The 26636-nt window shown below is 36.8% G+C and overlaps 1 protein-coding gene across 3 annotated transcripts in view; it reads right to left on the bottom strand.

The window, feature by feature from the left end:
- The window catches only part of LOC105430765 (adenylate cyclase type 5), a 106276-nt gene that overhangs the window by 63234 nt on the left and 16406 nt on the right, over positions 1 to 26636 (bottom strand). For 2 of the 3 annotated variants that reach the window (XM_089073181.1, XM_089073180.1), the window contains exons 2-4: positions 23352 to 23512; positions 12074 to 12340; positions 9452 to 9610 (exon numbers count right to left, since the gene is read on the bottom strand). In XM_089073181.1, coding sequence (XP_088929307.1) covers positions 9452 to 9610; positions 12074 to 12340; positions 23352 to 23417 — 492 coding nt within the window. In that variant the 5' untranslated portion in view covers positions 23418 to 23512. Of the gene's footprint in view, positions 1 to 9451; positions 9611 to 12073; positions 12341 to 23351; positions 23513 to 26636 lie in introns of those variants that run through there. The other variant, XM_089073182.1, reaches the window with a different exon arrangement.

Here is a 26636-nt window from a genome sequence, read left to right on the forward strand (position 1 = left end):
CGACTTATCTCGAACAATTGGTATCCGAGGCTAATTTATATTCGCAAATATAACAAAGGTGTATGTATTTTATTATTTTTAAATATATTCATTTGTAATCATTTTTCTCTGAGAATCATTCTATCCATATATTTTTGATGAGAAAAGATGTTTTTTAGAATAAGGAAGGAATATCTTTTCGTACAAATTTTAATTAAAAAATGTTAAAATATGTATATTATATTATCGCGAAAATATTCTAGAATTGCGTAATATTTATTGCATTTTGCAAAGCTTTGAAAAAAATTGATTGTCATTGACTTGCCGCCGAAATCACTGCTATCGAGAATAGTCCGAAAGATTTAAGATTCGTTTCCTTCTGCAGCGAGATTTCTAATTTTCGATAAATCGTTTAACTTTCCTTTGCGGATTAATCTTGCGTATCCGATGTAGAAGTAAGGCCATTTATGGTCGCTTTCCATCTTAAGAATTCTTTTCTGTGTCGATTAACCGGCGTAGTACTTGGCGAAGGAACTTTGATTTAGTTGAATTATTTCTACCAATTATTCTCTATGAAATATGGCAAATAATGCGGTTATTTTTTGTGATTTTTCTAAAGCTTACGACTTTTATCTCGTTTTTCAATAAAATGAATATTAATTATTAAAAAGATATAATAATTTGGACTCGTCTTGCATCAGGTTAGACACATTATATATAGAATAGAATAGAATAGAATATTAGAAATATTTGTTCTTTGCTAATATAAATGTTAGATCGCAATTTTTTATTTGATAAAAAATTATTGTTAGCTTACACCAAAGATTTTTTCACGTGTTAATTATTTTCCAAAATTTTGACAAAATGTTCAAAATATATAATTATAGTTTTCTCTTATATAACGAAGAAATATAATTTATTTATTTATTTTTATTAATGATTGTTTTGGCTATGATTGCTGATATTATTTGAAGCATAATGAGCTTTAATAATTACAGTTTCATATTTAATGCATAACATTGCATAATTAAATTGTTTATTAATATAACAATAACAGTTATAATATATACCTTATAAGATTTTTGTGTCACTATATTATTTCAAACTTTTTCATGTAATTAATAATAAGATATGTTAATTTTATATATTATTATACTTATTATATATTTTTCATTGTACTATATTATATTAAATATTGTAGTAATTATGAATTGTATTGTATTTTGTAATAATTGTATACATTATATTATATTTTATATTGTGTTTGATTAAATAATTTGTTTTTCTTTAAATGCTTCTTTTTTATTCTTATTTAATAAATTTATGTAAAATAATATATATATATATATATATATAATTAAAAAAATAAAAAACGCATATACAAAAAAAAAAGAGAACCACCAATTATAAACGTGAAGGGCTTCTACGAATTACTTGACTATTATTTGATAAAATTGCAAGTATAAGATTACTTATATATACTAATATATTTTTACTTGATTTATGAAACAGTTACATTTTCCATCATTTCCGTTGTCTATGTTCCGAGTTTGCTTAAAGTTTTTTTAATTAAAAAGAAACAAGTTTATATAATATCGTTATATTGAAGTTTAAAATATTACGAAGGATAAAGAACATTTCTATATGCTATATATATGTAACATACACACACACACACACACACACACACACACACACATACACACACACACACACATATATAAAATACATAGATAAAATCGATTTACGACGTCTGTTCGAGACATGGATATTTTTCATTACTTTTAGACACATTATTTTTGAATAGTCTACTTTTTTTAAACATGTAGTATCTGCAGTCAAGTACATTTTTTTTTTTTTAAATGGTGCAGTGGCTGGAATTATTTGTGACCTGCATTTTGCTTATGACGCATTTTATAATGAGCTTTCATCATGCTACACTCTACTATAAATTCTATATGAAGATTGAGGAATACGCATGGCTTAAACGTATGGCTTTGATAAAGAGAGGAATATCTGTCCGACGAAATTTTATAATATTACGTTTACAATATCTACATTCTGATCTCTTTTTTGATATGAGACGCGAGGGGATAAAGGTGCATATGGGCAAAGTTTGCCTAACATATAATACGGCAGGCAGTAGAAGAGGTTGCAGTGTATGATCTCCTTAGTCTCCCCGTGCATAAAATATAATTAATTCTCGAGACGAAATAAAAAAAGGAGCGGGACGTGACGAGATAATGATATGCAAATGCGTTCTGTATATATTGATCATCATTATCCCGGGAATATATACCGGGAAGGGGGCGGATACTGTCGGGCAAATAGGGCGCGAGAAATTCCGTGGGAAGATCGGGAAGCGGTTTGAAATTTATATATCGTGACAACGGTATCTATTTGCAGAGACTCGCGCGCAGACATATTACGTTACCGTTAGCATTGAATTTTACGTCGCGGTGCACCGCTGTTATCCATTGCAATTTACGTACGTAGAGCGAATCGTGAGCTGTGTGTCTGCAAAGAGTGTCCGCGGGTTCCGGCCATGTCGAAAAATGGAACTTAATCAAATCCAGATCAAACAATGTGAGGAAGGAAATTCAGGAACGATTGAATTTTATTTTTATGTGCCCTTTCTCTCTCTCTCTCTCTCTCTCTCTCTCTCTCTCTCTCTCTCTCTCTCTCTCTCTCGTACTATGTGTTCCTTAACGTGTTCCCGATTTGTCTGTCTGCAATGCAGCGATTGGAAGATGCATTGTATATTCCCTTCGGCGATGCTTCGGCCATGTTATTCTTTCGCTAGGAAATAAAGAAGACAATTCCACGAGATATTAAGATTATGTTTGTACGTATCGGTTTTTGTATTCGCAATTTCAAATTGCCATTCTGTTCTGGTTTACGTCGGTGATTGGAATATGTCAATATTACAATTACTGTTTTCTTCTAAACATGCGGTTCTAAGTGTACATGATTTGTGTCGGAATTGAAAAATAGAAAATAGAATTTTATTTTTATGCCGCATAAATAAATAATGCATGTTGGTATTAAAATATGTATTATCAAGATGTGAGAAATTATTAATTGTAAAATTCAATTCTGAAATCTTTGGCAAATTGTAGATTTTCTAAAGGATAATTCAACGCAGATTGGTGGCGGTAGATTTTATTCATTACTTTTTACTTGCTCACAACAAACATGCCACATGTTCACAATGGGAATTCACACAGAAATTGCAATTCGAAACACCATTAAACATCGCGAACTTTTTGGTTGATTCTCGAATTGCGAAAAGCGCAAAAGTTGGGTTTGATTAAATCGAAATTCGACAGAAGCGAGTTACAAGGGGGGAAAATCGAGAGGGAATCGGTGCTCCGTGATAGATCGCAGTTTGCCTAATCGATAGATAGCCAGTTGCAGCACGATTTTTCTCTCGTTGCTCTGTAGAATTAGCGAGAGAAGAGATCCCTAGATGAAAATTACTGTCATCGAGTGCAATCGGAATCCCCGGCAACCATCGGCTATCAGTAATCACAGCGTTGGACAAAGGGTTCCGGCGCGTTATCGTCGCGCCGGATTGTTAATATTTTCACCCTCTATCATGCCATCAAACGCACGTGAACAATGCAACACTGTCACGAGCGCAGCTCGGGATCGAAATCTGATACAGGCGAGATATAATAATGCGATTTTTTTCAACAACGACAATTTCGTGAAGGTTCTTTTGTTGAATCGCTTATTTCACATCGCGAGAGTCCTCATTACTTATAATAATACATAATACATAATACTACTGTATATGTAATGCGGTATCAATTTATATATTACAACAAAATATAAAAAGCGTATCCCCGTATTTTGAACGTTTTCCTCTCCATTCTACCTTCGAGACGTTCTCGATATTTCGCGTATGTGGGCGTAATGCATAATCCATTGTTCCGTTACAAAGGGAGAAAGCGTACCCCGCGGAAATTTGTGACGTAAATGTCGAGCATAAATCGTGATGTACTTCGTTTAACTCCCCGTGTACCCTTGTTTGCGCGCTTATACATGCGGGATATTCTCGCGGGTCTGCGTTTACCGTATGATCGCTGAAAAATGACGCTTCCGTCGAGAGGTGACGACGTAACGAAGAGTGTTGTAAAGTTTTGCGGGTTACGAGAAAGAGCAAACTTAAAAGTGAATGACGGACATGAGGAAAACAAACTTTACTATCTTTCCTTCTCTTCACGAGTCTCATTTTTCTATCCTCTCTCTCTCTCTCTCTCTCTCTCTCTCTCTCTCTCTCTCTCTCTCTCTCTCTCTTTTCTCTTTCTCTTCCCCTATTCTTCCTCCTTTCTTTCTGTTTCTACTTCTTCTGTTCTGTTCGACCGTCACACATAATTTCCGGATAATCGAGCATCGACTTCCATCTCGATGCAATCTTTCGCTGCGAGTCTGGGGTTGCATTCTATGACTTCGCGAATGTGATTGTAAATCAGAAACGATCGCGACAGAATGACAAATATTGGGCGGATTAAGTCGGTCGAGCCCCGTGGGTTGTATCGCCAGAATAAATTTTATTTAAGTCGCCTCGCTCACTGCATTTGTCGGTGCTGTAATTTCAGAGTTTCGCCTTCGTTGCGAAGGAAGGTCTCGGAGGACGGAAAGGAAAATTAAATATCATCTTTTGTCATGAATAATAATAGTACAAGAGATGCTGTGATAAAAATTTAAAAAAATCGATATCTTTTGCTCCCATAGATAACATTAGATGTTTCCACGAAATAACATCAGTAACTCGCCGAGGAAATATTGAAATATTGACAATAGATTCTATTTAGATTTTTTTGTCAATACTCAATGACCAGAAAATTTGTTCTAAAATTAACAGCAGTCGGTATCCGAATGGAATTTCCGTTCATCTCGAAGCAAACGTTTACTTTTTATCTTTTGATTTCTCCTACGCTAATTAACGCTCGCGAGAAAAGTCTTTAAAAGGTCTTTAAAGGTCTTTAAATGGCCCATGTAATAATTGAATATGACGAAGGCGCTCTTATCGAAGAAGAAAGGTGAAAACCAATTAAACCCTATATCATGCAATATGAATAATCACGCACATGTGATCGAGATACTCTCGGGTGCAATGCATAATTTCGTTGAGAATTTCCGTCATTTGCATACATTTGTGCCATACGGTTGCTCTCCGAAGAAATATCTTTCCTCTCGCCCTCATATCACAGACACTAAGTATTTCAATGCTTGCAATTGCGAGCTCCTTTTTCATCACGATCATTACTGCTACGTTTTATATACTTTTACCTTCATTATAATTTGATGAACCCTCCACGTAAAATTTATTTTATGCAATTAAAAACAGTTAAGACGAGACTTCTTGCTCTAAAAAATTAATTTATAAAAATCATAAAATCACAATTTAAATTGCACTTTTTATTTATATATAATTTGCAAACTTGATATCTCGACATTTATTCATCGATGAAAAATTCGAATTTAAATTAATCATAGCGCTCGCGAACGAGACCATATTTCTAAAAAGACCATTTGATATTTTTTCTCTTTACTTTACCACGCTTAGGCACAAATGGTACGAATGGATGAAAGCGTGTCGGCCGTCCTATTCACGAAAACGTGTCGCGATATCGCCTATTATTATCGCAGTATCCTCGCTCGCTTTAACGTTTCGATAAGGACATTTATTTTGTCGGGTGACGGCACAACGGCGTTGGAACGACGGAGAGAGAGAGAGAGAGAGAGAGAGAGAGAGAGAGACTCTCTCCTTCGGACTCGCTCGTTCGAACGGAAAAATGATGGTGGAATCAGTCGTCGTGTCGTGTCGCATCGCAGCGCCGCGACGCATCGCAGCGCCGCGACGCATCGTCAACGGGAATATCGCTGAAGCGAACGCAATCAAATCGACGCGTGTCCATGGAAAACCCGCTTCTCGACTACGTGACCAGACAATGCAAGTCATTCCCGCGGGAATCGCACGAAGAACACCGTAATTCGCGCCGTTTTCCAGTTATCCTGTCACGTCCTCGTGACAATTGCAGGCCAATTTTCAGGGAATTCACGGGTCGTCGTTCTCGGAATTCCCACGTGTAATATACAACAAACTCTCGTGAACTCGATTTTCAAACGGAAAACGACCCCGCAGGCTATTTTTCGCAATCTCTGCATTAATCGCGATACAATTCGCGCTCGAAATGTTTCCTCCGAAACCTTCATATTAATTAACAATTTAATATAATATAATTTAATATTAATTTTTAATTAAAAATAAATTAATATAAGAAATAAATTACAACAATTTTTTATAAATTAAATATTAAGTTCTTGTAAAGTTATAAATTTTATCTCCAATCTTATTATTATTATTATTATTGATCTCTATATCCATCAATTAATGCTTTAATGCTATAAATTCTTGTTTGTTATACTTGGCGCTATCTATTTGATATATTTGATATAGTCCTTAAGCCGTAAGAGGAAGAACAATAATTTCGTTCGATAGGAAGACAGATCGACTTGTATATGCAGGAATGAAGACACAATACAGTGTCGATACGCCATTGTAATGTTTATTGATTGAAGATAATAGATAAGGGAAGTTTAGAATTTACTCGAGCTCCTTCTCGTAATAGAACGGATACGCGGATGGCGGTTAATGGATAAGAGTACTGACCCGAGGCTAAACTTCAACGATCCAACTGCTCGAATCCCAGTCGTCGTCAGTGAGTTTGTCTTATGCGAAATTCAAGATCCGTATTCTAGATTGATGTTATTAATGCTAACAGACCGGTTCCCTGTTTCATTGAATTCTGCATGTGAATATGTGTATCTTATATGAAATAAAACAGACGAACATACGGAGGGAGATCCGTGAAAGAAAATTATTTTCAATGTTAACAGCTTGACGACATTCGCAGAACAAATTCGCAAGAATAAATAGCGAATTTATGTTTGACAGAGAACGCGACGCGAAAAACGACGGGGCTATATGAAAAATGCATCTGATGCATTTTCAATGATACATCAAAGTTTCAAAAGTTGCAGGAGAAACTCTTTGGCAGATAAATGGTTAAGTGTCGTTTTTCTCTAGGTACAAAACCGATCGTTAAGAAAGATATTTTTCAGCATTACGTGCGATGCAATGTAGAAAACCTCTCGGTTCTCTTAAAGACTAGTTGTGTTACAAAGTGACTGGACTAAATACGTTCCAATATTCTTTTTCTTCCGAGAAAAACGCAATATTTCAGCAGCCTTGACTGGAGATGTTTAGTAATTTATATATCAAGGTATATGAAAAAAAAAAAAATATATAATGTATTTTTTATTTATAAAAATATAAAAAATATCTTTATTTATAATTTCATATACGATTTGATTTTATAATAAAAAATAACATTACAGAAATAATTTTGATATACAAATATTTTCAAGTTGATTTTAGAAAAACTACTAGAAATACCACGGTTATATCTGATTCTTTTTATTTTTTAAATTAATAAACATCTTTTTTTTCGTATTAAAAATACAATTTTAGAATTTTTCATCTTTTTATCAATTATTTTCTTTATTTTCTTTATTGGAATATTAAAAATTTTAAAATTCCATCTTTGATATCAGAAAGAAATATTAATTGAAAAAAATAGAAATAGTCAAAAATATATCGCTTGGATTTCCGCTGTTAACGGTTGTAAAGTGCTTTAATTTTGTCGTTATAAATTATTCAGGCCAAAGTAAATACGACTTGATGTATTCTTCGACAGTGATATTTGCATGTTCAGTATTCTAAAAGCAGTATTCTAAACAGCTCGGCGATATTTCCATATATCAAAGCCCTTGTTATAGAGCGCCCGCTGCGTTTGACGGGCGAGACATTTCGATATATATTTCTGTTCGAGTCCTACGGGGTGGCAAAGGGTTGGCTAACGCGTTAACCGCGTCGTTCATACCGCGGCCGTCGGGTTTCGCAGCCTCGCGGGTACCGCGAACGGTCGTATCTTCGCCAGCCGCCGTTCTATTTTCCATTGGACAAAACCGACGATTCAACCGCGGAACATGGCGATACGTTGTGCCCCAGACACGTATGCAGCCTGCGAAAAGAGAGAGACAATTTGTCGTTCGCGCTACTGCTCGTAGAAGAGAATACTCGTGGAATACGACCTGTAAAGTTTCGATCTCGAAACTGTCCGCGATCCAGCTCGCCTCGTGCCGTTTTATGGCACGATGCGGATTTCCGGAGGCCGACAGTCGAAACTTGTTGCATGAAATTTTATTCTCTCGGTTAACAGCTCTCTTTTTTTTCTTTTTTCCTCTCTCTCTTTCTCTCTCTCTCTCTCTCTCTCTCTCTCTCTCTCTCCCCTTCTTCCTCCCTCTCCCTCCCTTCTTCCCCTATTTTTTCTCTCTGCCCTTTCTCTTTCTCCCTTCCCTCCCCCGCCCCCCTCTCTCTCTCTCTCTCTTCGACTTGTCTGACCGAGTTTGCGAAGTCTGACGCGTATTACTACTCCTACGCAACGCAACGCACGTCAATCAACGGCGCCGACGTGATTTGCTCGCGCGCGCGTGCCCCCGCATGACGAACTTAGATTAATTTCCGATATCACCGTTGATTTGCATGACAAGAGCTCGACGAGGAATGTCGCTAGCTTGAGACGTCGCCTCGAGATCTCGGTGGCGTATCTCTCATTGTCGGCAGCGCATTTTTCGGATAATCATATCATTAATGAGATCGGAAATTGAATAGATTATTAAGGGAGATAAGATAAAAAGTGTAATGAACGTTAACGCCTTAATGATCATGATATTAACGCTGTAATGAAGATTACACTAGTCACACGTTTTTGTTATTAATTATAAAAGGGGAGCTTATTATAAGCCGCGTGAAATATTAATGAGATGAGAGAAAAATTATCGCAAGGACGGAAAATTATTAAAAAGAATTATATTTTTATTAAATAATTATTCCGGGATTACTTTCAACAATCCGGGAAATTATGGAAAAGAAGTTTCAAGGTATATCTACGAATCGGCAATACGTCACCGAAATATTAATAAAAGTGATCGTGCCATACAATTCTAATTAGCCAGCTTTAATGAAAAAAACTCCGAGCGCTCATAATCCTTTGGTAAAGGTTATATTGGTGCGATTTCAATTGAATCAATTCATAACTGCGACGCGCTTTTTTTAGCGTTTGACGTCGTGTTTAACTTCAAATAAAGCCGCCCATGAAGAATATACGTAGTTAGTGGATTCAGCCACGTATATGGTCAGACGCAACAACACCTACGCCGGCGAAGGCCTTAATCGTCTCTAATCTACATTTGCTGGGTGTAAATATCAACCGCGATCGATTTAATTGCACGTTCGGCATTCTCATTAAAAGCGTGACACTCGAGTAATTACGGGGAAAAAAAAAAGAGAAAAGGAGAAACGAACGCGCATCACGCGGGAAAGGTTTGCCGTTCCTACCTGCAGATTCTTGAAATGATGAGAACCGCATAGCGAACTCAGGAATTTGCTCAGAGCACATTTCCGCGTATGCTGCGTGATTCCCACGTTCACTGCAGCTTCCGTCACAGACTCTCGTCCGGTTGTCGGCGCCACGCCGACTTCCGATCCTCTAGTCACCTGTAAACAAAGCCAACTGTAGCAGGCCGACATGCATGCCTCGAGACATACGAAATGTTGCAAAAATATCGAAAAACTCAGCATTCATTTCAGTAAATAAAAAAAAAACATATTTGCAATTCACGTAGACTTTTAGAAATTAATAGACTAGTTTAATATTTAGGTGAGATATCCTATAATTAGAGAGGTAAAATTAAATTATATTACGAGTTTAATTTCGAAAACGTTTACTTAAGTTGCAAATAATTTCAAAACTATAAATAACTTGTGTGAAACTAAATAATTTCTCTACGAAATTAAACTCAAGTGTAATTAAAAACAAAAAAAATCTTTCGTTCAGTTTGCAAATAATTGTTTAAGCTGTAAATCGTTTGAAATTGTTTTTCAGAAATTAAACTCCGAGGGCGGAAAGATAGATAATTCAAATGTTATTTGTCGTGTGAAACAGCAGATTTTTAATAGCAAATGTAACGAAAACATATATGTCTGAGGTTTTTATGAAAAATGACGGTGCGAATTTTATCGCGCGCGATACACCGTTCACGTTTCGGGGGCTAATTTCGGGGTTGTTTCTCCGTGTCACGATTCGCCGCGCAAACAGCGCGGCGCACGGTGCATAAATGTGATTTAACGAAAGGCACACTGTAGCCGACGGACGTGTTTGCTGGTGTTTGCCCGTAATACGATAATCGTAGCCCCGGCGCGATTGTTTGTACATACATGTCGGCCGCGTGCAGTTTCCGTAACGATAATTCCGCCCATTCCGAGAGGGATCGTGAAACGCGCGAAATTGAAACGTACGAGACGCGCGCTGGTTCCGCATCGAAATTATTATCGATTTATTTATCCGCCCTGTGTGTTTTCCACGTATCGTCGCAATTTTTTTTTTTTTCTCTATCACACTTCGCGATATGTTTTGTACGTGGAGGATCGATTTTCGACGGTTCATCGCGCGAAATGGCAATATCAATTTTGGTGAGGGCACACAATTCGCGAATTATGACGCGGTAAATAACAAAAATTCCGCGTCCGCGAGCTCGATATTGACGCGGCGGCGACGCGCGAGTATTGAGTAAACTCCAACGAAGGTTTGCATCGAGAGAAAGACGGATTTTACCGGGCAAAGTTCCAATATCGGAATGCATTGTGTATCGTGTAATGCGCGGCGTCACGCCTCTATCTTGAAAATCGAGGAGACACATCAAAGGGAATGGGATCTGACAAAGTGGTTTCATCTTTCCGCACAGTTTCCCGTTTCTCTCGTTTTGCCCGGCGATTCGTACTTCGCCGTTGCTGAAGACTCGGTCGCGGTAATGGAGAAACGTGATGCGCGTGCAACGAAAATACCGGACGGACGAACGTATCGCTCATACGGTCGGTCACGTGCGGCCGTTAATAAAGTGTACTCTTTCTCTCGTAGATACACGAAATTTTATCCGCCCGCCCGATAACGAGCTAACATCCCCCAACATCGAGAGTTATGCCGTTCACGCCATAACGATAACTCGAGAGATGATAAGTCGAAGGACTTGTTGAAGTTTACCAGGGTTGTAACGTATGGTTACACTTCTCTAATCTTACTGTTTAGTTTTTTTCCCTGCTAAGAAAATCTGCGGAAATTGCAAATGCCATGTTCTTCAAATTTAAAGTTTAAAATTGAAATTAATAATCATTTTATGTGTCCGGTGTGGAGTCGATTTTATCTAAACTAAAAATTTGCCACATTTTTCATACTTAAGAATATACTTTGCGTAACAGTTATAACGTAAACAATAAATTTATTCAATATTTATTAAATATTTAATTATTAAAGTAAGATTTAATAAACGTTGAGGGGATACATGTAAATATGTTTATTTTCATTGTCAGATATTAATGAACATAATCATCTATTAGCTATCGCTATTCACTAATTATAAATATATTCGTTTGACGATCGTTTAATCAATTAATTAGCACAACAAGACATTTGCCGTTCGATGACAATATAATTGAACAGCGCCGAAGTGCACAAAGTTATAAAGTATAATTAGCTTCATTTACTCATTTATTCCTTTTACAAAAATCAAGCTCTTTAAAAGATATATGCATTTCTCATTGTTCTTCGATACAATTTTCTTTTCTTTTCTTCTGTATTAATCACTTAGCAATTTTATCCTAATTAAATATAAAAAAAAATTGCTTTACTGAAGTATCTAAAAATTGAGCCAAATAGAAATCTGAAAATAATTTTATTTTAGCGAAACCCTTTTTTCGTGTAATTCTCAATTTTTATTTTTTCCTTTGATGTTTCTGGCATTTAAAAAGTAGTCTGTAGTCTTTTCTTTGAGATATTCTACATAATTTTTGTATTGTTTTGTATTGTTTTATGTGAGTTGTGAGGAATGAGATTTATTCTATTCGGCGATTATATCGGTGACATTTATCTCCTAATAACACGCTCGATAAAACACGAAAACTCACCGTGATGATCGAGGGACGGGGCGCGCCGGTGAAGTGCTCGATGACTTCCCAATTGGACTTCTTGATGGGTGGGGTGTGCGGCGTTTTCGGTGTGTTAGGGGTGTGCGGTTGCGAGGATGGCGTTGTGGATTTGGAACCCGGCGTATTGAACAGCAACTCGACGCGGGGTTTACCGCCATCATTGCTACTACTCACGTGTTGTCTGAGGCTCGCCCATCTCCTGGTGGTCCTGGGGGCTCCGCTTATCGTTCTATGCCCGATTTCACCCTGGCAAAATGAATGGATAAAACAGCGTGATCACTCAATTGACAAATGCACCGTCGGCTTGGCTAATTACGGGATTTCTAAGAACTATATTCCTATCATATTTCCTTTCTTTTATATAAAAATTAACAAGGAATCTTAGAACAAATTTGTTAATTATAACTATAGTCTTATATGACTTTTAACATTTTGATATTTCGTATGGCACGATAACGTATTGAAAATGTGTACCACAAGACATTAATTTTTTTAATTGCTGCTGCTAAAATATAAACAATTTTAAAACAAATTTAAATGAAATATAAGATATAATAACAAAATCTATAATAATAAAGTCTAAAGTGTTAATTATAATTAATTATAATATCATGACTTTAATTTATATACAAGTAACACTCGCATAAAAATCTACATAAACAAAATTTATTAAGATTTCCGCTCGACATTATACGAAATCATTTTAACTATTTTTAATGTGTAAGTTTTACGAGCATTAAACTTAATAAAAAAAAAAAAACGATAATAGAAAAATAATTCTTCTGACATCTAATGAATCTAAATATTATTCTTTTATTTTATCGCGTAAGATATTTCAAAGATATTTTTAACGTTGGGTCAGAAAGAGTGTTGTGTCACAGAAACGCCATTATTTACATCGCCCCAGGCGTCGAAAGTATCTACTTGGTTCTGCTCAAAGCAAAGATGAAACGGCCCGAGCAGCGTCAAAAGAAAGTCGACACCCGTTACGTAAATTTTCGTAACTTTGCGCGGAAATTACAGTACGGAGAGAAACGTGAAGCAACGTTTTTGCGCTGGAATGCATAACGTTGTGCACGAACTACGTTCAAAATCTACTTCCTCTCAAAATCTACTTCCTCCGATCTCTCGAGCGCGTCGCCTCCCCTTCGCGTGTGCATCCCAGAGAGAGATTACAAAAAATATCTTTAAAATATACTCGAGATGCAATAAGTATCAAAGTGCATCAAGTACCAAAAGTCGTAAGCAACGAGATGCGACCTCTCTCGAAATATTTTTTTTTTTTTTTTTGGAAAAAAGAGAGCGATGTCAAGTTTTCCGAGGAACAGGGTTCTTGAAACGAAGATACGAGTTACGGGATAGCACAATACATTCTGAACCGAGAAACCAACTTGGTGATACGCGGCAATGTAAACCGCGTCAGCTGTCGGGGATTTCAACCCCCTCGTCCTCGTCCAACGTATGCGCGGTGTCGTCGTCGTCGTCGTCGTCGTCGAGTCTCGAGTCGTCGACGTGGAAAACGGCAAGCGAGCAAGCGGCAGCTTGCTTTTGCCTTTTCAGAATCAATGAAAGATAGCAATCCCGAAACAGACGCGCGGGAATGGCAACTGAAATCGTCGCCTCGGTAAACAAGCGGCGTCGTTCTCGCTTCGCGTATTCCTCCGTGTCTTTCCAGCGGCGGCGCGGATGCACTTCATCCTTCCATTTTCAATGCGGCCTCTCGATGCAGTGTTTTGCGCAGCGAGGCATATATCTGGATGCATGCGACCGGGAGGGATGCGAGGGCATGCGAGAGATTACTCGCGTGTCGTATGCAGCCGCCGTCGTTTGCAGATTTGCGTAAATACGCACGAGTCGTCTTATTACGGTACACAAACGGCCCACAGAGGAGAGAGAGAGAGAGAGAGAGAGAGAGAGAGAGAGAGAGAGAGAGAGAGAGAGAGAGGATTTGCGTTAAATTATTCGTAGCACATTTAATTACGCTAATGCGGAAGGTGGTTAACTGTACTCTTAATTCAATTAACGTTCTGCGTGCGAAGCATTAAATTAGGATTTTATTGCTGCGTTAAAATCGGAAGACACATACGAAAGCAAATCAGGTATCAGGGAATAATATTGACTTGAATAAGGAGTTTTATCGTATATTTAATAAAAATCATTTATATAATATCATATTTTATTTTTATTTTTGTTTACATCTATTATATTTAATATAATTTAATTTTGAGAAAAAATTAAATAATTGTTTATAAAAATTTGAAAAACCGAGAAATGAAAAATGTATAAATTATAAAAAAAATACATATATTATCTAACAAAAGTATATATTATACAAATATTCAATGGTACTTGAATGAAATATACTGTTTTTTCCTTTTTTCTATCTGCATTGTAAATCTAGCTGACCGTTTCTATCAACCAATTGTTAAATCGCACCCTCGAGAATCCTAAAATATTGGACTGAAAGAAAGAAATGGAAAGTGAAAAGCAAAAGTTAAACGGATGCTCGTGCTTTTCTCTTCGCGAAAAAAATAGAAACTAATACGACATTGATATGTTGCGAATCGTCTCGTGTTGAGGGATTTGTGAGAGAATTGAAAACATTCTCGTGCGCTGCTTTCTTCAAGCCTGAGTCGGATTAAGGATCAGTCATGCGTAGTGTTCTTTTTCTTATTTATCATACATTTGTATCAGACCCGAATGTTCGTGAAGATTTCTTCGAAGTTTCCAATATCCAGCGAGATCTCGGATTGAATATGTGTGGTGTGTATTTTATATTTAAATTAACGAGAAAAAATATTTTTACAAATGTTACTTTTCTTTATCACAAACTCGATGTATTAACTTTGTGATGACATCAAGATGCAATTAGAATCTAATCTCAGTATTAATCTCAGTATTCGAAAACACATATAAAAGTAACTCGAAACATTAAATTTTAAATTAAGATATTCGAAAATATCTAATTTTTTATTAAAAAAAATATGAAATAATACTAAATATTGTAAAATAAAAATATTAAAATTATAAAATAAAAATAATAAAACGTACTAAATATTATAAAACAAAAATAGAAATTACAGAGACATATGGAAACAAAAATGAAAATTATGTGAACTGAATAAATAAATAAGTTATCTTGCTCCTTTGGGAGGGCTGTTTCAAAGTAACTTAATTCGTCGCTCCTTTGAAACTGAAACATAAAATCTGACACTTCACATATACACGTACGTGTCGCGACAATCCTAGCGCTTTCTTCATTTTTATTTTCACACGGTACATGCCCCCTATATACGTTGTCAGATACTTAAACTTTTTCTTGATTTTATGCTTTTCGTGTATCATCTCGCCATTTGCCAGACAGTTTTCAGCTCGACGGATCTTCTAACGACGGAACTTTCAATGTGTCGCTACGGATTTATATGGTTTTCGCGATAACGATATAGGTACGTCGATGTAATGTACTTCTTAACAATGTACCGGTATTGCGATACACGACATTTCGTTCGCTTTGAACGTGATGAAAAACGCTAATGGTTTCACATTCGAGCGCCTCGCCTCCTGAAAGAATTCTTTATAGTAAAAAATTCAGACTTTAGCTCTATTTTCAATAACGTTTTCAATAACGTTTCTAATTTCGACGTATCTTGATGTAAAAACTATCGCGCAAAATATTACATACTTTTCTTTATATAAAGTTTCTAAAAGTATAAACATTCATATCGTTATATATACATTTGTTCGATATACGGAGTTTCATCTGATCTTTTTCTCGTCTTATTTTCGAATCGTAACGAATAAAAGTTCGATCTTTTTCTCGATGTAATGCCTTTATATATTTCGTACTGCATGCTCTTTGATCTCGCGTGCGTTGTGGAAATCATAGTATTATGATTGACGGTACCCAAAAGAAAGCCAGAGACCGATATTATTCTACTTTCGTGAGGCGAGCAAATGTCGGCGCATACACTGACATGTATCACTTAAATGTTGCCGGTTTCGCGTATAAAGTGCTGTTCCAACACATTCTGACAATGAATTTCAAGAAGGACTTTAAAATTTGTACTCAGTTGACATCCGCTTACTTTGTATCGCTAAATATTCGGCGAGTTTTACGTTTACACGCGTACGCACGAAGCGCATTTGATGATTAAACAAAATGTTCTAAATTCCTGGATTTACCGCAGAACATGAAAATACAGCGTAAAATTACACATTTGAGTTTTATTAGAATTACCATAATAGAATCAAAGTTATACCATAATTAGAATACCATAATGAAAGAGTACCATAAGAATATCATAAGAATACCATAATGAAATAGCATAATCAAAGTTATACCATAATTAGAATACCATAGAATTACCATAATGGAATCAAAGTTATAGAATTATCATAATGGAATCTTAAAGTTATAGTTACACGAAGTGTAATATTTCTTGCATTAATCCTCCTAATTATAGTTTCCATCAACGAACATAAGCGCACCGATTGCGCGTTTGACGAATGAGTAAAACAAAATTTGCATTCTTTTCTAAACCATGAAATTCCGTAATTCGCACTTTCTTTTCTTTTTCTTACACAGACGCGATAGTTGATTATCTACACTCATTACATATTTTCCCGTTGTTGAATTTTAATTGTATTGAGTAAATCGAAGAGAATTAATTCCGTTTATTGAACAAAAAGATATTGCATTCAGTCGACCGAACACGTCATATCGAAATCAGAGTCGACGCGATATTAATTACGTGGCAAATAATCCATGTCACATGAAAACTTAACATTTAATATGTAATACGCGTGAAAATTGAATAAAAAGGGAGATTCGGTCGGGAGATTTTGCGCCCGGATTAAAACGCAAAAAAATTTCTTCGTAATGTTTCAGCGTTGTCGTATTTGTCTAATATCTTCATTCTGTGTTTTTCACGAGCAAAATTCATACAATTTCTTAACGCGCCGTGCTGTTTGCGCGTGATTTTCCATTCAGGTCGCACGTACCACAGATGGCCTACGCTGGCGCATTTATTATGTGCGCTGAAAACATATATTTCATAACAAGATTTTAGAAATAAGATGGAAAAATACCTTATTATTATTAAAATGAAGAGACAACGTCGGAACGTCCAACGCAAAACGAAAGATCTACGTATAGATTTACGTATAACGACTAACGGTATTCCGATACGTTTTATCAGCTTGTGCTTGAGTTATCCGTTTCAATGGAAATATCTAATTCAATCTAAATTATTTAAATGGAAAGTTCAGCGTAGGCTAGGTCGGTGGTACACTCAGCATAGAACGTGTTAATAAATCCACGTGCCTTGCAGAGAGCCGCCCGGTGGTTTGTAATCGATTATCGCGAGACGGCTCGCTTGTTGTCACGCGGGAAATTGCCGATGAAAAGACCGTCGCTCTTAAATTATTCAACGACAATATTTTTGCAAATAGTTCCTATTCATCCTGATTAGTCGGAGAAACTCGCACGCGCGGGTCCAAGAGTACAAGCCCGAGAGAACGCGCGTGCTACATTTCACCGCGTATTACGCGGAACTCGTATGCACTCGGTGTTTCTCGTCACGTCCGATTCAGAACGTTCCCTTTTTTCCATTCTAAGGCTCTAACGATGCACGTGCGCTTTTTCACGCCGGCCGTCAATGCGAACGTCATTTGTAACGGCCGAGTATCAGCCGAGCTAAGAAACGTTCGTACTTCGCGCAGCAAATATCGGTGCCGGCAACAGTATAAAATCGGACATTTTATTTGAAAGAAACTTTGTGTCGTGAATATTCGTACAAGTTGAGAATTGTATATTCTGGCGATGAGAAATTGTAAGAAAATGTGAGACTTTTAAAAGTCAACTGCTTTTTCAACCCGGCTAAAGTTGCGGTGTATGTAAATGTGTATAATAATCACGGGATATTTTTTTAATAGCTCCGACTTTGTACTTTAAACTAGAATTTTAATAATCATAATTATTTTCTTGGAATCCTTAATTTCAAGTTTTAATAGATAAGTGGCTTCGTTTGCATTGTTACCGCGTTGCGCTCTGAATTCGTTAGAAAATTACGTAGCGATACCGCCGGCGAACGCAGCGTGCATATTCATATGTGATTAGAAGGCAAAATAGACAATTATATAATTATTATTATACACAACTATAATTATCTACAGACGAAGAAATAGTTATATAAATTATATATAATAATAATTAATTATTAATTTTCAAAAAACATTTTTAAAATGTTATATATAATATTTATCAATAAAAGATTTGTACAAAAATATAACGTTTGAAATAAACAGTTGATAAAAGATATTTCTAGAAAATGTTCTCCCGGAACGTTCTAGGTCGGGCGAATCATAAGTTATTCGCACGAAACGTTGCGAAGAAAGCGAAAGAGACAGATCGGTTGTATTACGTGATCTGCGCAGGTGAAGTACGCGCTTCTCTTCACCGATAAACGACTCGTACGTGATCGGAGGATGAATGCAACAGAACGGGAGATATGTGAAATTAAAATCATAAAAAGCCACTTTTGTAGGACCATACGCCAGTCAAGAGCAAGCAAAGAAAAAAGCGTGTGGGAGGAACGAAAAAAGTATAATTTATTACGACATCTGCAGAGTACCATTTGTTATCGTTCGCGTCGTTAGCGAGAGTGAGACGCATAAAGACGAGGTAACGCGAAAATTAATCATTCGCAGTTTTACGTTCTATCGCAAGATAATTGAGCACAGCTCAATATATATCTATATTGTAAAATAGCATAAATACGCTCGACGGCATGTCACTTCAACTGCACAACGAGGATATAATTAAAAGCCGTATTATTCGCTTGTTATCTTATCTTAATGTTTTCTTCCTTAACTCCCCAGTTGATTATAATTTTTGCTGTACCTCGTGGACTGCTTTTTAGCGCTTTTATTAATTGCAATTTTTTTTCTTTACATCGATCGCATTGTTAATTTTTACACTTTATTATTTACTTTGTTTAAAATACATTTAAGAGCGCTGCTTTTATTGAATAATTATGTTGATTAATTCTATATTATTAATTCTTTACGTGTTTTACGAAGAACAGGGTGTCTACTCAAACTCAAAAAAAAGTTCCCTACAAATTTTCTGATTTTCAATTTATTAAAAATTCCAAAATGAAAGTGTTTTTAAATGTCTCTTACAAATAAATAATTCGTTATTAATTGCGAAAATCGTAAAATAATAGAGGACTTTTCTGCTCAATTTAATCCGCTTTACCTTCACAAGCGCTGTATCGTTAGGAATCAGACGCCTTGTATATTTATTGTGAAAAATCCTTAATATTTTCCATTTATAAAAGTTTATAAATCATAAAATAAAATTAAAAGTCATTTTAATTTCAATTCAATTAAATTTTAAAAATTTTGAAAGAAACTAAAGATTTTAAAAAATAAATATTCCATATTACAAAAAATTTTCAAACAATTTTGCTTGCACAAAAATTACAAACAAAACATTATATTATATATAACTAGTACAAGATTCAACTTTTATAAAATTATTAAAATAAATATTCATCTTCGTTAAACAAAATTGTACCTAACATGAAATTGTTGTTTTCAATACTGGATATTGGATTAATCATAAAATCAATGTGTTATGATGTTAAAGTGGATGAATATCAAAGACAAAATATGCAAGAAAGAAACTTCAAAAAAATTTCCTAATTTTCGATAAAATTCCCCGAAAATTCCTTGTTATTTTATACAGAAGCGCGCGCGCGCGCGCGCGCGCGCGCGCGCACACACACACACACACACACACACACACACACACACACACACACACCCCACGTACACTGCTGTCAAATCGATCGCGTTCATTATCTTCTGCCGTAATGCACGTCGGTCCGTTAATTACGAGTTACAAAACGTAACCGATTTTTCAAGCGCTCTCTCCGCACCGATGCGATGGTGGTAAATCGGATCGCGTGGCGTGAAATGCATTTAAGGGCAGCTCTCCCCCGAACGTGTACACGTGCACATATCTGACGGCATTCCGCGTACGCGTCGCATCGCGGATGGCATTGTGCGCGCGACGGTTTGATTACATACGGCGACGGATTACACGGGACGGACAAATCCATTTTGTGTGGACACCGGACTACATCCTCGGCTAGAAAATGTCGGTCCGCATCGCGAGTATTAAGGCATCGTGTATTTCTCGGTTGTGTAATACCCGCGCGGGTATTACTGAATCGCGACGCGAGAGCAACGCGGAGAGCAACGCGCCTAAAGAGGGGAGTATTAAAGCGATAATGCCGTCTCGTTGCGAGATGCGCGATTATCGGAAAGGTGATTCGCGCATTCGCAAGTGCCCCGTAAAACGTCACTTTAAATGCTTCGCTTTTAGGTCAATCGTCGCGTCGCGATTTCGTCGAGCTTCATTTTTGACGCATTATATTTTCCGATTGCGGGATTAATATCTTATAATGTCGCTATCGTTGTTTCTTTCTTCAAATTCTCGTAATTGTTTAGGCGACTCTATTTTTCGTATAATCTTAAATGTAACAGATAACAGCTTAAAGTTAAAATAAACAGCTGTTATCTTGTGACGAGTAAACAGAATTAAAGTCTGTAAAAGATATTTATCATTCTTTTTAGCACATGATGTGAAAAGGAATATACGTTTACGGACCTGTCAAAATAAATGCTAACTCACACGTAAACTCAAAGTAAACAAAAAAATCGAAAATTTGGATTGGTTACATTGTGATTCAGATTAAAAATGATTCTCGAATGCATCGGTGATGTTTCCATGAAATTATCTAGAAAATTTTGAAAACACACTGTTAAAAAATATATTTAATAATTTTGCAAAAATATCTCGATTATAAATTGAAATAAAAGAATAATCATTATTATTTAGAAATCACGCGAATTACTGATTTTTCTTTATAATATTTATTATATATATTAAATTATTAATTATATTATTATAATTATTTTGAAATTTTATATTATTTTTGCGCTATACTATTAATAAGGACGATATATTTCCTCTACTATATCGAATTTCGTTTCACTCCGTTCGTTATAAATTAACAGTTATTTATTTTCAATAACTTCCCGATTATCATTCTGCAACACTGCAGTTCATTTTAATAGCGCATTCAGTCGGGCATTCGATGCGCATGGGTTTAGTGCCTGTTGCACGTCAATTCACCTGGATGTAAAAGCATAAGCATCTTGATTGATGAAACGCCCCATCATGCATTCTCCTTACAATGACAATGCGATAAGTTATGCCGGGCGCATATATTTTGCTGATCCAACTGCTTATGTATGATAATGCCGTATTACCATGCATACACCTTTATGTCAATTTGCGTACGACAGCCTTTAATGTGCATCAGTGCGCACTGCTGCATTCGAATTCGCTATAGCAAGCAATCCGTTCTGCCGGGGCTGGCTCTCCTGCATTTCATTCGATCTGACAAATCACGAGCACCGCGCAACGAGTTTTTTTTTTTACACTCTTTTTCCTCCTCTTTGTCCCGCGAAATTAAAGGATAAAAAATTTCGCAACTGCAACTCGAAATTAAAGTTGTTACGAAGTCGGGCCGTTTTTTTGAAATCGCTCTTTATTGATCTGCTTTGTCGAGATCCTCTATCTTATCGCAATATCACGATGTTATCTGTTCGAGCGGGGGAATCGTCATTGGCGCGGATCGTTCCGGGCGTTTCGAAATATCCGCAAGACGAAAATTAACGAGCGGCCCGATGTGTAGGTGCCACTTGGCGCGCGAACGCAACGATAAAATGACTGAAACGCGCTAATGGACGTTCGTTGTCTTCTGACGAAATCAGATCTAATTCTAAACACACACGGAGCATTTAGCTCGGCATATACCGTACGCCTCCATTCTTCGTCGACGTGTTTCTAACATATGCGTGCAATGTGTGCCCCGCCGAAGGGTTGATAACGCGCCACCTGGCACGTCGCTTTACCGCCGAGGATATCTCTCTAGCTCGTAATGAGAGAGTTATGTCAGCGGCAAATCGATAATCGTTGTTTTATATATAAAACACCATGCTTTTGTAATACCGAGAAGAATTTCTTTGAGTTTTGTTTTTGAAAACGATCTCGCGACGCAACAGTGGACAACAATGGAAAAACGTCGTCGCAACGTGCGATCTAATAATCGACTCGACAGCGCAATATAATTTCTTCTTTAATCGAGACTCGCGTACTATCGTTTTTCCCTTTGTTTCGTTAATTCTAACGGAATATTGAATTTCGTAAATCCTATCGTGAGAGCCCCTTTATCGTTGTCATTGCCACACCTCATTTTAATAGCGAATATATATTACGCTACGCCATCGCGTATAAAATAATTTCGCGCTTCCGGAATATATGTCTACCGACATTAATATATATCCGGCGCAAAATAATAACAATATAAATTTTATTATAAATGTTGCATATATGCGACGATTAAATTACATTTATGTCAATCTCCGTAATCATCGATGCCAAAAGATGTATATATATATATGTACATTCACACACACACACACACGCACACACACACACACACGCGCGCGCGCGCACGCGCGCGCACTTGTAACGCAATTACGTCGAAATAATGCATGCAGATATATTCGTTCAATTTACCCCTTCGCAATTAATATTTCGTGACGACACATAAAAAAACGTACTCGCATATGCTGCAGTGACGCATGTGATATCGCGAGGCATATGCGGACATTTCCCAGAGAAATCCGTTTATGAATAATATATGCAAGGGCATGCATCTCGCATGTAACTCACGGTCTTTACTTTTCCTTTTTCATGCGTAATCGCGGACGTACGGCGGCACGACATGCCGTCAAGAAAAGCGGCCACGACCGAGACGCCAGGCTAAAAATTCTCGTTTCCAAATATTTGAATATAAATTTGTAGAGCTGAAACGACGCCTAAAAATCTGATTCAATGAAACGCAAATGGAAAGGAGTCTCTAATAAATTTAATTACGATACGATTTTCACATGGCAATTTCGAACGAAAAAAATGTCGAAGACATTTCGAAAGTGTTAATACTTTATACCTTTTATTTATATTTTATTTATATTTTTTTTGTTTTACCTCGCGTGTATTTTTGATCGAATGCATTTCTGCTCGTTGCAAATCTGCTCGTTGCAAATCTGCTCGTTGCAAATCTGCTCGTGCTCAATATTGTAAAAAAGAAAAATGATCCTCGATGAAATAAGTTACCTCGTGAGCCCTTCGGCTACCACGAAGACTGAGCCTGTGGCTCCATTCCCGCTTCGGGAAATCCATGCCGTATTTCTCCGTGTCACTGATCTTTTGCTTCCAGACGATGGGGAGCCCTCCGGGACAGCGATGCGTCGCTCTCCGTTCACTTCATGTTTCTCCTGCGCAAAAAGAAAATTCGCTACACCAAAATCCTCTTCCCGCCGCACTCGCCTCGCCCTACGTTAATTAATAATGCGCAACTCTCAAGTAACGTTCAAGATAATATTATAATAATAATAATGATTCGCGATGCCATGAGGAGCTTTTAGTTAGTAAGTCTTGTTAAACTTCACGTAGCGTACAAAATCGCTGCGATATATTTGCATGGATCAATTCACACCTTACAGCATATTCTTTGCTAATGCAATGGAACATTTGCATCTTGATAAAAAAGTTATGGGCGCATCTAAGATAATGAAATGCGCTTTCGAGCAAGTTTATGCAATACGGGATACTAGGTCATTTTCATTAAGTTTCTTTTTAGTGTTTGTAACAAGCACTGGATAACAATATACTTCGTCCTAATTTCCACAGGAATTACGTTTACCATAAAAATTATTTTCAATCTTGATCTTAAAACACTACAACACTTATAATACTAAGATTGTTTTTCTAGAAAATATAGTCCAAAATATATAATCTAATTTTTAAAAGCAACAGAAAAGATCGTTAAATACTTCTCTCTTCATTAAGGAATTAATTAAAATGCAAAAATTTGAATTTTAATTAATAATTTAATTTAATTTTTATTTATTAATTAAAAATTTGCAGCATGTTTTGAAACAATTGATTGGTAAATCTCTGGATCTTATAAAAGATAATTTAGCCAATATATATAACTCTAATCGAATTTCCAGCAGGCAATGTAATCGTTAGACAGACAAAATTTCGGGATGACTTTACTCGGCGAAAGATCTCGTTTGACCCGCAATTTGCAGTGTTCGTATCGCGTGTCTAGACAAATAATTTCCAGGCGTCTCTACTCTGTTTACGCTCGCCGAGAGAGAAATCCAAACCGCACAATTATTTCGTCCGAAAAAGCAATTCTTTGATATTTCTTTTTCGTGAAATATCACGCGATGTATAATTTAGGATTCTATAAATATTATAATTGGCGAAGTCTTCTTTCATTTTCGTTCTACTCGCGATAGAAGATATGTTTTTTAAATACTTAAATATTTTTTAAATAAAATATACAGGACTTTACGAAGTATCACATAAATTATACCTTCATCGAAAGTAACCCTAGAGAGAGAGAGAGAGAGAGAGAGAGACAAAGAGAAGAGAAATAAAAGTGTGAAAAGGAGAGAAAAAAGATACATGTTTAAAAACGCATTTAGATAAAATAAAATTCCATTTTCCAAATTTGAAACTAAAATTATTTTAAAATTGAAATTCAAAATAATTTTGGTGCGCAATAACAGCGCAGTAAAATTACGTTGCGCATCGCGTCACAGACACGAAATATCTAATATGATATAATTGTTTTTACGTTACTCATAATGATGGATGTATTGCGTGTTGCGGTGTCTGCGGCAATCAATACGCATTAATCTCGCGGCTTGTTATTCATAACGCTGCACTTCCGCCGCCGATATTAGCCGCGACAAATATGATCATTCCGACTGTCGTCGCCGACCGCGTGTTGCAAACTCGGCGAAAGCGACTGATTACGGGATGCGCGTGTGTTTGTGAGATTACAGCGGAGCAATTATTAATACGAGCGATAGTCGGCGTGTATTATATTATAGGGCGAGCTCGGGATCGATAGACGAAAGTAATTTGCCGGCGTGGCTCGCGAAGCGTTGCCGTTGCCGTGTGTATGTCGCGGATATAATTTATCCCCCGGCTACTCCATTATTCCTTTGCCCTCCCGATTGTTCAAACGCACCTGTTCAGATCCTCCTCTTCCCAATTGGGATCTCGATTGTCGCGACGAATTCCACGGCAATTCGTAAATTTTACTTACGCACACTTCTACAGGTGTAACATATCCGGCATTTTAATTATTATCTTAATTACATTCAACCACCCGATAATTATTAATTTATTATTATTAGGCTTCGAATGTCCTCTCGATCCCTCGTTATTAATAGGTTCGAGTTTACCTCGCGACGGTTTCGCAATAAATCTCCACAAATTTGTTATTTACCGCGGTATGTATCGATCCCGGAATCGCGAATATTACTTTTTTTTTTTTTTTTCGTTATTTATTATGCGCGGAGCGAGATCGCGCGCGATGGTGGATGCTGCCGCCTCCATCGGATTAATCACGTGCGGCGGGATGTCATATTGAATGAAGCGGAATTAAGGCTTCATTCGCGCGCGGCCGCGCCGAGGACAAAAGTGCCGGCCGCGGCGACAATTTGTTGCACCGAACGCGGCTCAACGACAAATTAATTAACTATCAAAGCCGCCATGTGTGCCGCGTCGCCGGAGATCGGCGGCGACGACATTAACTGAAATCGAGGTCGCCGCTGCCAACCTCGCGGGCATAATCTCGTTAACGGCGTGGCACACTAATTGAGCTCGTGAATAATAATCGTGATTGGTCGCAAGGAGATGTGTCAACTCGCATCGCGGAGTCGCGACGGGCGCGCAAAACGTCGGCCCGTCTTATCGTCTCCGATCCGCTAGGTCGCGAAACCTCCTCGCGGAATAAATTACCGTGCATAAATCACCCCGGCGAGATGCTGCGCACAAATTTACCCTGCGCATAAATTACGTCGGTCGCCTCAATTACTGACCGATAGCCCGCGCGGTTCCTCGATACGGCTTGTTGTTTCATCGCGATATCGTACCCGACTGTGTTCATTATTAGGCGATAATTCTCCTCCGTTCTCCGCGATAATACGCAGGTTCATATTTTGAAATTCCCTGAATAACATTTCGCTTATTTATTATATTTCGCGAGGCGCGATTGAAATTTAGCTACGACTACGCGATATTTTGGGTGGAATAATAAATTTGTTTTTCAGCGTTCTTTATAATTAATCATTTAGTAAAGAGTATATTGCGCGGATAGAATTTGTATAATTTGAAACCCACTTTAAATTTCGCGTCAGAGAAAATAGCAGAATAGAATTTTCTTTATAATTTACGATTTGAAGAATTAGTATGCACACATATATCAACTTGACATCATATCAAAATAAATTATATATGTATTTGTTAACATGTGAAATAAAAAGATTATAAACTGAGTTTTATATTACTAAAATTCAGCACTAATTATAAATCATC

This window comes from Pogonomyrmex barbatus, unplaced genomic scaffold (genome assembly GCF_055798465.1).
Source record: "Pogonomyrmex barbatus isolate J1 unplaced genomic scaffold, ASM5579846v1 scaffold14, whole genome shotgun sequence".
NCBI lineage: Eukaryota > Metazoa > Arthropoda > Insecta > Hymenoptera > Formicidae > Pogonomyrmex > Pogonomyrmex barbatus.